The following is a 15,636-nucleotide window of genomic DNA, read 5'->3' as shown; positions in this document are numbered from 1 at the left end:
CAATTATTATTATTATTATTATTATTATTATTATTATTTCTGAGACAGAGTCTCAATCTGTCGCCCAGGCTGGAGTGCAATGGCGTGACCTTGGCTCACTGTAACCTCTGCCTCCCAAGTTCAAGTGATTCTCCTTCCTCAGCTTCCTGAGTAGCTGGGATTACAGGTGCCCACCACCATGCCTGGCTAATTTTTGTATTTTTAGTAGAGATGCGGTTTCACCATGTTGGTCAGGCTGGTCTCAAACTCCTGACCTCGGGTGATCAACCTGTCTCAGGCTCCCAAAGTGCTGGGATTACAAGCATGAGCCACCGTGCCTGGCCCAACCTGCCAATTATTAAGTAACATGCAAATGTAAATAATGATTACTGAAAATATATTTAAGAACTCACTTTAACCCAAACAGTTAATAAATTTCATCCAAAGATATGTTTATTTAACTTAATTTAAAATTTTTTAAAAATAAGAAAAGAAGAAGTAAAACTTCATGAGGTAAAGAGATAAAATGACAAGGTCACCTATGTAGAAAATCTGATGGAATCTATGAAAGAGCTACTAGATCTAAAAAGTGACTTTAGCAGCATAGCAGGGTACTAGGTGAATATCTAAAAATCAAGAAACAACAGGAAATATAATATTTTAAATGCCATTTGAACTATTTCAAAGTTCAAAGATATGAAATACTCAAGGTTAAATTTCTCAAAAGATATGCATGACTTTACACTGGAACCTATAAAACTGCTGAGAGAAGTTAAAGAAGGCATTAATAAGTGGAGATGTATACCTGGTTCACGAATCAGAAGACTTAATACTGTTAAAATGCCAGCTTTTCCCAGATTGATCTATAAGATTAACACGATCTCTAACAACATCTCAGGCATTTTTTTAGAAATTGTCAAGCTATTTCTGAACTTTAAATGGAAATGCAGAGGACCAAGAAGAGCCACAATGACTTTGGTAGAGAAGAACAAAGTTAGAGGGCTAAGACTACCTGATTTTAAAATCCATTTTAAAGCCACAGTACTTAAGACAATGCAGCATTGGCATAAAGATAGACAAATAAATCAATGGAACAGAATTGAGAGTTCAGAAATAGGTTGGGTGCCGTGGTGCATTGCCTGTAATCCCAGCACTTTGGGAGGCCGAAGAGGGAGGATCATTTGAGGCCAGAAGTTTGAGACCAGCCTGAGCAACATAGCAAGACCCTGCCTCTGCAAAAAATAAAAACAAGCCAAGCAGTGGCTTGTGCCTGCGGTCCCATCTGCTCAGGAAGGTGAGGTGGGAGAATTGCTTCAGCCAGGGGTTTGAGGGTGCAGTGAGCTATGATCACACCACTGTACTCCAGCCTGGATGACAGAGTGAGACTCTATCTCCAAAGTAAATAAATGAATTAACCCACATTTATGTGATCACCTGATTTTTGACAAAAGACAATTCAATGGAGAAATGGAGGAAGGACAGGCTTTTCAACAAAAGATGCTGGAACGACTGAGCACAGTGGCGCACGCCTATAATCCCAGCATTTTGGGAGGCCAAGGCAGGTGGATCACCTGAGGTCAGGAGTTCCAAGATCAACCTGGCCAACATGATAAAACTCTGTCTCTACCAAAAATACAAAAAAATAGCTAGGCGTGGTGGTGCACACCTGTAATCCCAGCTACCTGGGAGGCCAAGGCAGAAGAATCCCTTGAACCCAAGAGGCAGAGGTTGCAGTGAGCCAAGATCATGCCACTGCACTCCAGCCTGGATGACAGAGCAAGAGTCCATCTCAAAAAAACAAAAAAAAAATACTGGAACAACTGAATATCTATACTTCATACCTCACATGACACAAAAAAAATGCAAAATAGATCAACAATAAATACAAAAACAATAAATACAAAACTGTAATCGTCTACAAGAAAACATAGAAGACAGTTTTGTGACTTCGATTTAGGCAGAGATTTCTCATATCTAACACCAAAAATATGATCCAAAAAGAAAGAATATAAACTGGACTTCATACAAATTTTAAAATTGTTCAGAGAATGAAAAGAAATACATGGTCCAGGAGAAAATAATTGCAAGGCATATCTCTAATAAAGCATATGTACTCAAATATAGAAGGAGTGCTCAAACCCCAATAATAAGAAAGCAAACAATCTGATAAAGAAATGGGCAGCACCGGGCACAGTGGCTCACGCCTGTAATCCCAGCACTTTGGGAGGCCGAGGCAGGCAGATCACCTGAGGTCCGGAGTTTGAGATCAGCCTGGCTAACATGGTGAAACCCCATCTCTACTAAAAAATACAAAATTAGCTGGGTGTGGTGGCATGTGCCTGTAATCCCAGCTGCTCGGGAGGCTGAGTCAGGAGAATCGCTTGAACCCAGGAGGCAGAGGTTGCAGTGAGCTGGAATTGCACCACTGCACTCTAGCCTGGGCGACAGAGTGAGACTCTGTCTCCAAAAAATAAATAAATAAATAAGAAAAGAAAAGGAAATGAGCAGGCTCTGTGTGGTGGCTCACACCTGTAATGCCAGCACTTTGGGAGGCCAAGGCCAGCAGATTGCTTGAGCCCAAGAGTTCAAGACCAGCCTGGGCAACATGGGGAAACCCTGTCTGTATAAAAAGTACAAAAATTAGGCGTTGTGGTGCAGGCTTGTAGTCCCAGCTACTCAGGAGGCTGAGGCAGGAGGATCGTGTGAGTCCGGAACATCGACACTAAGGGAGCTATAATTGTGCTACTGCACTTCAGCCTGGGCAACACCGTGAGACCCTGTCTCAAAATATAAAGCAATGAAAATAAAGAAATGGGCAAAATATTTAAACAGATGATAGATGCCTCACCAAATAAGATATAGGGATGGCCAAAAGCACATGATTCAGATGCCAAACATCATTAATCATTAGAGAAATGCAAATTAAGTTCACAATGAGACACCACTACATACCCACTGGAATGGCTTTAATCACAAAGACTGACCATACCAAGGGCTGGCAAGGATGTGGAGCAACCAGAACTCTCATCCACTGCTGGTAGAATGTAAAATGGTACAACCACTATGGAAAATAATTCATCTCTCTTTTTTTTTTTTCTTTTTGAGACAGGATCTCACTCTGTTACCTAGGCTGGAGTGCAGTGATGTGATCATAGCTCACTGCAGCCTCGACCTCCTGGGCTCAAGTGATCCTCTGGCCTCAGCCTCCTGAGTAGCTGGGACTACAGGCATGTGCCACCACACCCAGCTAATTTTTGTATTTTTTGGAGAGATGGGGTCTCATTATGTTGCCCAGGCTGGTCTCAAACTCCCAGGGTCAAGCAATCCTCCCACCTTGACCTCCCAAAGTGCTAGGATTATAGGCATGAGCCACCATGCCTGGCCCCATCCATTTTTAAAAACCTTAAATGCTACTTCTTATATGACCTAGAAAGCTTGCTTGATAAAAATGCTTACATGTAGAACAATGTGTGAATTAATGTTCATAGCAGCTTTATTAGAACTGAAAACTAGGATCAACCCAAATGTCCACCCACAGGTGAATGGGTAAACAAATTCTGATATATCCATACAAGCGAATAGTAATCAGCAATAGAAATGAAATATTGGGCTGGGCACGGTGGCTCATGCCTGTAATCCCAGCACTTTGGGAGACCGAGGTAGGCGGATCATGAGGTCAAGAGATCGAGACCATCCTGGCCAACATGGTGAAACCCTGTCTCTACTAAAAATACAAAAATTAGCTGGGCGTGGTGGCACGTGCCTGTAATCCCAGCTACTCAGGAGGCTGAGGCAAGAGAATCACTTGAACCAGGGAGGCGGAGATTGCAGTGAGCCAAGATCTCACCACTGCACTCTAGCCTGGCAAAAGAGGGAGACTCTGTCTCAAAAAAAAAAAAAGAAAAGAAAAAGAAATGAAGTATCAATGAACACCACATGTACTGGATCTCAAAGCAATGATGCTGACCGAAACAAGCCGGAAAAAAGAATATGTACTATGTGACTCCAATTGTTTAGACCTCTAGAAAATTCAAACGAAAGTCTATAGTGAAAGAAAGCAGATTAGTGGTTGCCTGGGGAGGGAACTGGAGGAAGAGATTATCCGAAGGGATAACAAGAAAATTCTTGGGGTGCTGGATTTGTTTATTATGTTGATTGTGGCATTGGGGTGCTGGATTTGTTTATTATGTTGATTGTGGCATTGGGGTGCTGGATTTGTTTATTATGTTGATTGTGGCATTGGGGTGCTGGATTTGTTTATTATGTTGATTGTGGCATTGGGGTGCTGGATTTGTTTATTATGTTGATTGTGGCATTGGGGTGCTGGATTTGTTTATTATGTTGATTGTGGCATTGGGGTGCTGGATTTGTTTATTATGTTGATTGTGGCATTGGGGTGCTGGATTTGTTTATTATGTTGATTGTGGCATTGGGGTGCTGGATTTGTTTATTATGTTGATTGTGGCATTGGGGTGCTGGATTTGTTTATTATGTTGATTGTGGCATTGGGGTGCTGGATTTGTTTATTATGTTGATTGTGGCATTGGGGTGCTGGATTTGTTTATTATGTTGATTGTGGCATTGGGGTGCTGGATTTGTTTATTATGTTGATTGTGGCATTGGGGTGCTGGATTTGTTTATTATGTTGATTGTGGCATTGGGGTGCTGGATTTGTTTATTATGTTGATTGTGGCATTGGGGTGCTGGATTTGTTTATTATGTTGATTGTGGCATTGGGGTGCTGGATTTGTTTATTATGTTGATTGTGGCATTGGGGTGCTGGATTTGTTTATTATGTTGATTGTGGCATTGGGGTGCTGGATTTGTTTATTATGTTGATTGTGGCATTGGGGTGCTGGATTTGTTTATTATGTTGATTGTGGCATTGGGGTGCTGGATTTGTTTATTATGTTGATTGTGGCATTGGGGTGCTGGATTTGTTTATTATGTTGATTGTGGCATTGGGGTGCTGGATTTGTTTATTATGTTGATTGTGGCATTGGGGTGCTGGATTTGTTTATTATGTTGATTGTGGCATTGGGGTGCTGGATTTGTTTATTATGTTGATTGTGGCATTGGGGTGCTGGATTTGTTTATTATGTTGATTGTGGCATTGGGGTGCTGGATTTGTTTATTATGTTGATTGTGGCAATGGCTTCACAGATAGGTACATACACCAAAACTTCACCAAAACTCTAAAATTTTAGAGTACACAATTTATTGTATGTCAATTGTGCCTCAGTAACACTGTCAAATAAGTACACACATTAAAAGAGAGAAAGAAAAAGAATGAAATGACTCCAAGAAAGGTGCACATAAACTGCTCTATCCTGTGGATCTGTGACTGTGACCTTGAACTTTTACTCTGTAGTAGTCTGTTCTCTCATTGCTATAAAGAAATACCTGAGACTGGGTAATTTATAAAGAAAAGAGGTTTAATGGCTGGGCACAGTGGCTCATTCCTATAATCCCAGCACTTTGGGAGGCCAAGGCAGGCAGATCACTTAAGGTCAGGAGTTTGAGACCAACCTGGCCAACCTGGTGAAACCCCATCTCTACTAAAAATATAAATTTAGCCGGGTATGGTGGTGTGTGCCTATAATCCCAGCTAAAGAAAAGAGGTTCAATTGTCTCATCATTCCTCAGGCTGTACAGGAAGTATGGTGCTGGCATCTGCTCAGCTTCTGGGGAGGCCTCAGGAAATTTGCAATCATGGCAGAAGGTAAAAGGGAAGCAGGCACCTCTTACATAGCCAGAGCAGGAGAAGGAGAGGGCGGTGGGAGGTGCTACACATTTTTAAACAATCAGATCTCGTGAGAACTCACTCACTGTGCGGTACCCAGGGGAGGAGGAGATGGTGCTAAACCATTCATGAGAACTCCATGCCCATGATCCAGTCACCTCCTACCAGGCCCCGCCTCCAACACTCAGGATTACAATTCCACAGGAGATTTGGGCAGGGACACAGTCCAAACCATATCACTCCTCATTCTCAAGAATGTGTACATTTGGGTAAAGGCCTGGTTTTTTTTTTTTTTTTTTTTTTTTTTTTTTTTGGAACCCTAGACATTTCTTAGATAACTAGCATTTACCCCTCCTTTTAATATTTGCCTGTTTTAATGGGAGGCAACAAATGTTTTCTAAGCCCAGTAGCCGTAAACTACCAAGTGAACCAGAAAAGACCTTATTTACATTGCTCTTCAGCATCTGTGAATTGAGAAGCAATTCTTTTTCCAGAGGGAAGTCTTTGCTCGCTCAGTGTTTGGGAATCTCTCCTGCTGTATCCCGAAGACTCTGGGGAGGTGGAAAACGCCCAGCCATCCTGACAGCACAATCGTGTCTTGTCTTATTATGTCCTTAGTCTGCTAAGAAGCTTTTATAAATATTCAATAAACAAAGTTCAGTCCCTTGGGTTTTAAAGGGAAATAGTTCTTTCAGGGTAGAGAAAACTCTCCCTAGCCAAGTATTTTAGACAAAGTCATTTTCCCCTGATGATCCAAGAACTGGCAATTAGGGCAGGAAGGATGGAGTCTGTGTGACACATTTGGGAGCTAAACCAAACAACTGTAAAGTGAGAAAATGGAATGGGATGTCCTCAAAGGTTCCACACTGCTTTACAATTCTGTCACTCTCTAGTGACAAGGACAGGCCCAAATTTTAGTTCTGGCTCTGCCACTCATTTGCAGACTCACATGGGCCAGTAAGTCACCTCACTAAACCTGAGTGCTCTCGTTAGCTAAATAAAGGTAGTAAAGTACAGTCAAAAGCCATGCATTTAAAACATCTGTGCTTAAGCAGCAACACACCTCCGATGCTGGCTTTGGGACCTGGGTCGGGGACAGTGCTGCTTCACTTGTTTGGGACCACTAGACAATTGCCAGAGGGCACAAGTGTGAGAGCCTCTCAGTGGAGGCACACCCAGGAGCACCCCGAAGTGAGAAGCAGCAAGGGCCCACATTCTGTGCTGTGTCTCTCACTAATCCACACATATCTGTGGGTCGAGTCCAGCCAGAACTCCATTCAAGTCACCTCCTAACTGCCAGGCCTGTGCTAGATGCTCTCGCCTATAATCTCATTTACTTATTCGATTGACAGATCTCTCAGCGGGTAAAACTTAAAAGGCTTGCATTTAATAGAAAAGGGGTGGGACATGGTGGCTTACGCCTGTAATCCCAGCACTTTGGGAGGCCGAGGCAGGTAGATCACCTGAGGTGAGGAGTTCGAGACCAGCCTGACCAACATGGTGAAACCTCGTCTCCCTGTCTCTACTAAAAATACAAAAATTAGCTGGGCATGGTGGTGGGCGCCTATAATCCCAGCTACTTGGGAGGCTGAGGCAGGAGAATTGCTGAACCCAGGAGGCAGAGGTTGCAGTGAGCCAGGATCACACCATTGCACTCCAGCCTGAGCGACACAGCGAGACTCTGTCTCAAAAAAAAAAAAAAAAATAGAGAATGGAGGGAGCCCAGTAGGGAGAGGAAGGTAGAGGATCCTTCCCATGCAGCCCCGATTTACCTCTGGGGCAGAAAGAGAAGAGTCTTCTAAAGGTAGAAGAGTGTAATGCTCAGCTACAGATAAATATGTGTTGCCCTCCTGTTCGTCTAGGCATTCTCAGGTTTTCAGATTTAGAGAGTGGTAAATGCATAACTCCTCCATCATTACAGCCCCCAGTGGCCCCTCCCTTACTCCCTGCATGAGGCCTTCCCTGACTAGCCCCATATAAATGAGTCACCTCTCAGCACTCCCTGCTGCCCCATCCTGATTGACTGAATACTCGATTGGTTGATTTTAGAGACGAGGCCTCACTCTGTCGTCCAGGCTGGAGTGCAGTGGCGCTATCATAGCTCACTGCAACCTCTAACTCCTGGGCTCAAGCGACCCTCCTACTCTGCCTCCCGAGTAGCTGGAACTATAGGCACGCACCACCACACTAGGTCAATTTTTCTATATTTTGTAGAGACAGGGTCTTGCTATGTTGCCCAGGCTGGTCTCAAAGCAATCAAGCGATCCTCTCACCTTGGAGGTGCTGGGATTACAGGTGTGAGCCATCACACCAGGCCCCCTGACTTGTGAATTCTCTGTGGCACATTTCCCTCCCGGGCTTGGTGTATGCTTGCTTGTTGATGTGTCTGATGGCTCTCTCCTCTCAACTAATGTTGAAGTGCTGTGAGAACCAGGACCTAATCCCACTACCTGGAGCTGTGCCCACTGACCAAGTGTCTGTTGGAGGGATGAAAGATAAGGAAGGTCACCAATGGGCAATTTAAGGCACTTCCAGGAAGAGTTGTCATCCTACGCGGTCTTTGCCTCTGGTGCTGCCTTGGAACCCAGTGCTCTGGAGCTAGACGGAGCTGGTGGGATATTTCCCAGGAGGAGACACCCAGCAAAGCTTCTGATTTGTCCACGATTCCCTTTCTTACCCCAGGTGAATACAACGCACACAACGGACCTTCCACGCCAGCGAAAGAGGGAGACACAGACAGGCCGCACCGGGCCTCCGACGGGAAGCTCCGAGGCCGGTCTAAGAGGAGCAGTGACCCGTCCCCGGCAGGGGACAATGAGATTGAGGTAATCCAAAGGGCCTGTGTGTGACTTGGTGAATGTAATCTCCATCTGAGTCCCCAACAAGAGTGGAGACAGAGTTTTCTCCAAGTACGTGGGGGAGAATTGCTTTGTGTTTACAAAGCATGAGCAGGGAAGCATGAGGTTGTCCAAGCAGGTAGCCCTGGGGCCAGGACAGAAGAGCAGTTCTCAAACTGAAGCAGCGTCAGAATCACCTGGGGGGTGGTGCTTCTGAAATCGGGGATTGCTGGGCCTCAGCCCTAGAGTCTCCAGTTCAGTAGATCTGGGGCAGAGCATGAGAATTTGTGTTTCTGACAAGCCCCCAGGTGATTATGATGCTCTGGGTTGAGGACCACGCTCTGAGAGTCCCTGATAAAGAAGAGAATGGGCCTCTGACCTTCCAGCTGGGTTAGAGTGGGTCTCTACCCTGGTTACACAACAGAATCATCTGGGATGCTCTTTAAAAAACAGATACCCTGGCAGCATCCCAGACCAATTGAAAAGACTCCCTGGAGGAACTAGGGGGTGGAGGGGAGTTTTAAACATTCTCCATGGGGATTCTAATAGGGTTTAGAAATTGATCTGTGTGGAGGCTGGCTCAAATGAGTGGGCCTCTATTTCTGGAATTCTGACTTCTCAGAAAGGGCTGTCTACCTGGGCTGCACACGACAGTCACATGGGGACTTTGAGAAACCTTCATTATCAAGCTGTACCTCAGACCAATTAAATCTAATTCCTTGAGGGTGGAGGCCAGGCACCAGTGTTTTTAAAATTCCCTGGGTGATTCCCGTGTGCAGCTGAGGCTGAGAACTAGTGGTCAGGGATGCTCCAGTCTTTTTCTTTTTTTGAGGCGGAGTCTCGCTCTGTCACCCAGGCTGGAGTGCAGTGGCGCAATCTCGGCTCACTGCAACCTCCACCTCCCAGGTTCAAGCGATTCTCTTGCCTCAGCCTCCTGAATAGCTGAGATTACAGGCACACACCACCATGCTCAGCTAATTTTTGTATTTTTAGTAGAGATGAGGTTTTACTATGTTGGCCAGGCTGGTCTTGAACTCCTGGCCTCCTCAACTGACCTACCCATTTCGGCCTCCCAAAGTGCTGAGATTACAGGAGTGAGCCACCGCGCCCAGACTTTTTTTTTTTTTTTAATCAGGTGTACATGAGGTTTTCAATAGAATGCTATAGGATACATACAGATAGTAAGATGATAATCATCATGAAACATTACCAAGTCTACCATCTCACAAAGTTACTTTTCTGTCTGACAAAAGCAGCTAAAATCTACCTATTTAACAAAATCCCTAATACAATAAAACTTTGTTAACTCTAATTCTTGTGTTGCACATTAGATCTCTATACTTGTCATTTGTTATGCAAGTGTAGTATTATTGGCCGGGTACTGACATTTTCCCAAAAACAAAACAGCATGCCTAGGGGAGGGTACCAGTAGAAATAGGCAGAATGGATGCCTCCAAACCAGAAGTAAACTACTATTGTCTTATCAAGGGAGGAAAATAAGCAAACTCACCGGTTTATGCTTCTTTGAAAAAGGCAATCAGGGCCGGGCACGGTGGCTCCAGCCTGTAATCCCAGCACTTTGGGAGGCCGAGGTGGGCGGATCACAAGGTCAGGAGATCGAGACCATCCTGGCTAACACGGTGAAACCCTGTCTCTACTAAAAATACAAAAAATTAGCCAGACATGGTGGTGGGTGCCTGTAGTCCCAGCTACTCGGGAGGCTGAGGCAGGAGAACGACATGAACCCAGGAGGCGGAGCTTGCAGTGAGCCGAGATCGCGCCACTGCACTCCAACCTGGGCAACAGAGCGAGACTCTGTCTCAAAAAAAAAAAAAAAAAAAAAAAAAAAAAAGAAAGAAGAAAGGCAGTCAGTTGCTGGCCTGAGTGTGCTGGGTGTCTTGGTAGGGTTGTCAGTGCCAGAAGTGCACCAGAGTCACATCCCTATTTATAATCTGTATACTTTATGCGGCAGCTGCAATGCTCAGCCACAAACTCAGACACACTGAGAAGTATCATCTTTGTCATTTCCTTAAAAAGCAATGTAATTTTAACTCTGAGTTCCCATCCCACCCGATGATAAGAAATTTCATTTCATTATTAGGGACCTTCCACTCCCAGGACTATATGAGAATCCAGGAGGTCAAGTGGTCTCAGAAACCAGACCAGCCTCTGACGTCCAGTGTGGCTGGGTGGCCACTGCTGCCTTCATTGTCAAAGCCTGCAGTCATCACTAAAAGTCCAGCCACTCTCTGGTGTTTCCATGCTATACAATGGGTATGGAAATCCTTGTTGAGCCTGAGACCCTTGAAATATTCGCTACAATTCTTTGGTTGCAAGCAACAAAAACCAGTTCCGGGCCCAGCACAGTTGCTCACACCTGTAACCTTTACCACTTTGGGAGGCCAAGGTGGGCAGATTGCTTGAGTCCAGGAATTTGAGACCAGCCTGGGCAACATGGCAAAATACCGTCTCTACAAAAAACAAACAAACAAAAAAATTAGCCAGGCATGGTGGCGCACACCTGTAGTCCTAGCTACTCAGGAGGTTGAGGTGGGAGGATGGATTGAGCCCAGGAGGTGGAGGCTGCAGTGAGCCATGACCACACCACTGCACTCCAGCCTGGGTGACAGATTGAGACCCTATCTCAAAAAAAAAAAAAAAGAAAAGAAAAAAGAAAAAAACAGAAGAAAGAAAAAAGAAACCAATTCTGGTTACTTAAGCAAAAATGAATTTACTAGGAAAGCACAGTGAGAGGAGGCCATAAAACCAAGTTTAGAAAGAAAGTAACAAAGACATTGTTGAGAAATCTAGGAATGCCAGAAAGCAAACCATTTTAGAGTGCATGCCGTGTCCTTCAGTGTCCGTTTCCAAGGAGACAGCATCCCAGTGGCCTAGCTTGGGTCTTATACTTGCCCCTTAATTGACAGCCCCGCCAAAATAGCACACTGGGGAAGGAAAACTAGGATGCTCTTATCGGAAGCCCTGAGGATGGAAGCTAGGGGTGGGGACCGGGGCCTCCAAGCAACACATGCTGACTTCAGCATCTTCAGGGCATTTGATATTTAGCCAGTGGTCCCTAGTTCACCTGTAGCAGTTGTTTATAGCTGGGGTGGGTTCTGATCACCCTGGAAGGTATTAAATATCCTGAACATCATGCTTGGTGCCCTATACTTGGTCAGCCTCCTGAGGTCTACCAGCAGCCTTGATCCATGCTAGAGACCTGGTGCAGAGCAAGTGTTCCCACTGTTCCTGGGGCCATTCTCAGTCCAGGGAATTCTGTTCTTGCCTTTTGCCTTATTCTTAAAGCTCCATCCTTCCCCCAAATAGAGATTTTTGCACAGTCCCTTCAGTGGGTTTAGGCCTTTGCAAAAGGCTGAAAGAAAACGTATCGGTGTCAGGTTGTACTTGCTGTCTGCCTTCCCATATTCCTAGGATCTCCTACCAGCTTGAAGTTGCAGAGCTTCGAAAACACAGTCACACATACATAATATTTCATCCCCCCAAGAAAATCATTCAGTCACTTAACGTGTTTTCTGCTCTCTGTAGGGGAACGGCAGGGGTAGAGAGAGATTTTTCCATTAAACTGAGAAAGAGGTGGAGAGGGTTATGGCATGGAAGTCAGGGATTATAGGGTGATATTATTCTGGAAACATCTGCTTCTTGATTTCAGTGTAAGTACCACTGGGCAAGAACTATTGAAAAGGTGTGAGCTGTGTTTCACTTCTGTGCTTAATGTCATCATAGAGGGTTTGCTTGGGTCACACCTCTTAAGTCTTTGGCTGTTTTGCTAATGACTGAAGCCCACGGGAGAGAAATTATGTAGAAGTGGAAAGGAGGAAAATTCTGAGCACGTATTAGTTAAAATCCTTCAGCTGCACGTGCCAGGGACCAACTTGAGCTGCTTAGGTGAAAAAGCAGAATTTGTTTTAAGGATGCAGGGCCTCTCTTAGAACTTAAGGGCAGAAGTAAAGTAGAGTATCAGCGAGGCACTGGAACCAGCCAGGGAGACAGGGGCAAGAAACTGCATGTATTTCTTCTCTTCCCACATGCCACAGTGAAGGTGACAGAACTCCCAAATCATAGTGTCCTGGCAGTGCCCTCATGCACTAGTTACTGGACACAGCTCTCCTCTGGGCCTCCTCACTCCTCCTCTCCCTCTGCTCCCAATGAAACCATGTCCTGGTAAAGTGTTAGTTTCTTTGTATCTTTCACCCTCTGTTCTTGTCTCTGCAGACTGCCTGTCAGGTCCCAGGGTCTGGGTCCAGCCCATGCTGAAGTCCGAGGGGAGTGGGTGGATGGGCAGAAAGAACACTCGGGGCCGTAGACAGGTGAAATGTAGTTTTATTTAGCAGCTTTGTCATCAGCAGCTTTCTCACATTAGCTCTCTCACACTGTCCACCTTTATCTCGGCTGTCTGCGTTGGCTCTTAAGCAGCTCTTAAGCACGGCAAGCTGTGCTGTGGTTCTCCTCTGTCCATCTGCAAGACAGTCATTCTCCCTTACAGGGGCCAGTAGCTTCCTTCCCTCTCTGGGCACCAGCGCCTGCACAAGAGCCACATTGAGCCAAGCTGAGCCAAGAGCCATGCCCTGTGCACAGTGTCAGCAGGCCAATTATATCTTCTACAGGCAATAGTGACTGCAAGCCAAGTATGAACTTACACAAACAGGTTATTTAACAAGTGGAGGTGTGTGCCTGCACACCAAACTCGCTGAGTCACGCAGGCCTGGATATCCATCTCAGCCTAGTCCTTGACCAAAGCACATCCATGTGCCTTACACTGCCCTTGTCTCCCCTTCAGATCACATGGCTAAACTTGGCCACCAATAGCGCTCCCCAAAAGACAATTACTTTCTTCCTAGCCCCAATTTTAAATTGCAAAAAAGAGGTCTCTGACCCACCCAGGGTTAAGGACGCACCCTGGTCTGCACCATGATGGCCTAGGGAATAGGGTCACCTGCAGAATGGCCACCAGGAACTTACCCACTCAGAATCCAGGATGGTGAGGTAGTGGGAGAAAGGGATGGATTTTTTCAGAAGGGATTTAATGGATAAAGTAAGAGCCTGCAGTAAATTTGAAAATATTTGCTGATTTTTAAAAATTCTATTACTGAAATTTCTAAATTTAATTTTCTAAGTTCAACCTCAGTGAATTCAGGTAAGTTAGGACTTGGCATATTTGAATCTCAGAAAGTCCCCTCAAGCACTGATTTTCAAACATTTTTACCGTGATCCATAATAAGAAATATACTTACTATGATGGCCCAGCACATATATGCACATAAATATACCTGGTTCAAAAGATTTATGAAATAATACTTAGCCTTACTAATTGCTTCAGAAATTCCTGTACGAGAGAATCTGGGATGCTAATACCTTTTTCATTCTAGATATTTCTCTTAACTTTCAAAGGCATGGCAAATGCCATTGTGTTAACACAGCCATTGACCTCCAGAGAGTTTTAAAAGGTGGCCCATTCAAGATTGCAGACTGGGGGAGAGATATTTGCCTCCCCTTTTCAACACCAGCTAAAGAGATAGTCAGGTCCTTTGTCCTTGAAAATAAGGATCACTAGAAAAATAAAGAAAATCAACAGTATGAAAAATAAAGAACAACATTAGCCAGGCATGGTGGCTCACCATGCCAGCACTGTGGGACGCCAAGTGGGGAGGATCGCTTACATTCAGGAATTCAAGAACAGCCTGGGCAACATAGCGAGACCCTGTCTCTACAAAAAGAAAAATCAAAAGTTAGCCAGGCATGGTGTCACATGCCTGTAGTCCCACTACTCAGGAGACTGAGGTGGGAGGATCGCTTGAGCTTGGAGAGGTCTAGGCTACAATGAGTGATGATTATGCCACAGTACACAGTGAGGCCCTGTCTCAAAAAAAAAAAAAAAAATTTAATTAAAAAAAATAAAGGCCAAGATAAATAAATGGGATAAGTTAGAAGCAAAGTAATTTAAGAAATATAAACTAACTTAGGAAAATTCCAATTGGTTTTCTTATAAAAACTCAAGATCTTGCATGTGTAAAATAAGAAGTGGAGGCTACTGGGAAAGGAACACTTGGAAAAAAAGTTATTGGAAATTTTTTAATTACTGCAAAATCAAAATTTAATAAGGGTTGTAAGAGAAAGTTTAAGAAATCTCCCAGAACGTTGATCAAAAGACAGATTTATTTAAAATATTGTATACAAGGAAAGACAATATCAACCCAAAAGGTTTGATTTGACTATTGGGAATTTCACAGAAAGAAAACAGTAGAAAAGATGGGAGAAACTTATTAAAAGAAATAAGAAAATAAAAATTTTCAGATCTGTAGAAAGATGCAAGTCATTGGGTTGAAAATGCTCAAGTGCCAAACAGAATTCATTTAAAAAAAGACCATATTCAGATATATCCTCATGGAATTTGAGGATACCAAGTATAAAGAAAAGATCCTTTAAAATTCTAGAAAGAAAAAAAAAGTAAAACCTATAAGGACTGAGGAACAGTGAAATACCAGATTTCTCATCAGTGACACTGGACACTTAAAAAATAATGATGAAAGAATTCTTTCAAAGATCTAGAGGACATTGTTTTCCAATTGGAATTCTGTACCTGGAGAAACTATAGAGAAAAAAAAAAAGATATCATCAGATATTCAAGAATTCAGGAAGATTACTTTCCGTGTACCATTTCAGGAAAAGCAACTTAAGGATGGACTCAAGCAAAACAAGGAAGAAAACCAAGGAAAAGAAACTTGGGATCCAGAAAACAGTGGATCCAACCCAGAAATACAATGAAGGGAAGTCTGCAGCAAGCCTAAAAATGATCCAGTCCACATTGGAGCTTTCTATCGCTGAGGATAGACATCTCCAATATAGAGTGTGTGGCTGAATTTGACATTTTAATGAAGGTACATTGTTGCAAACAAGAAAAAAAATAATAAATTCTGACAAAAACAAAACAATTACACCAGACAGTTATAATACATATATGAACAAACTGAGATATGACATGATTTTAATTATGATGGGGTACAAGTAAAGATAATGCATACAATGGTAGGGGCAGTCTTCTTTTTTTTTTTTTTTTTT

At 43.8% G+C, this 15,636-nt stretch overlaps 1 protein-coding gene across 1 annotated transcript in view; it reads left to right on the top strand.

Annotated features, from left to right (window-relative positions):
- The window catches only part of LOC108533310 (eyes absent homolog 2-like), a 204,508-nt gene extending 195,937 nt beyond the window's left edge, over positions 1-8,571 (top strand). The window contains exon 8 of the mRNA XM_017877888.1: positions 8,405-8,571. Coding sequence (XP_017733377.1) covers positions 8,405-8,571 — 167 coding nt within the window. The remainder of the gene's footprint in view (positions 1-8,404) is intronic.
- Positions 8,572-15,636: the final 7,065 nt, after the last annotated feature.

Source organism: Rhinopithecus bieti, unplaced genomic scaffold (assembly GCF_001698545.2).
Source record: "Rhinopithecus bieti isolate Rb0 unplaced genomic scaffold, ASM169854v2 scaffold_10347, whole genome shotgun sequence".
Lineage (NCBI taxonomy): Eukaryota > Metazoa > Chordata > Mammalia > Primates > Cercopithecidae > Rhinopithecus > Rhinopithecus bieti.
The sequence above is the reverse complement of the archived record's forward strand: the minus strand, read 5'-3'. Positions and strand labels throughout refer to the sequence as shown.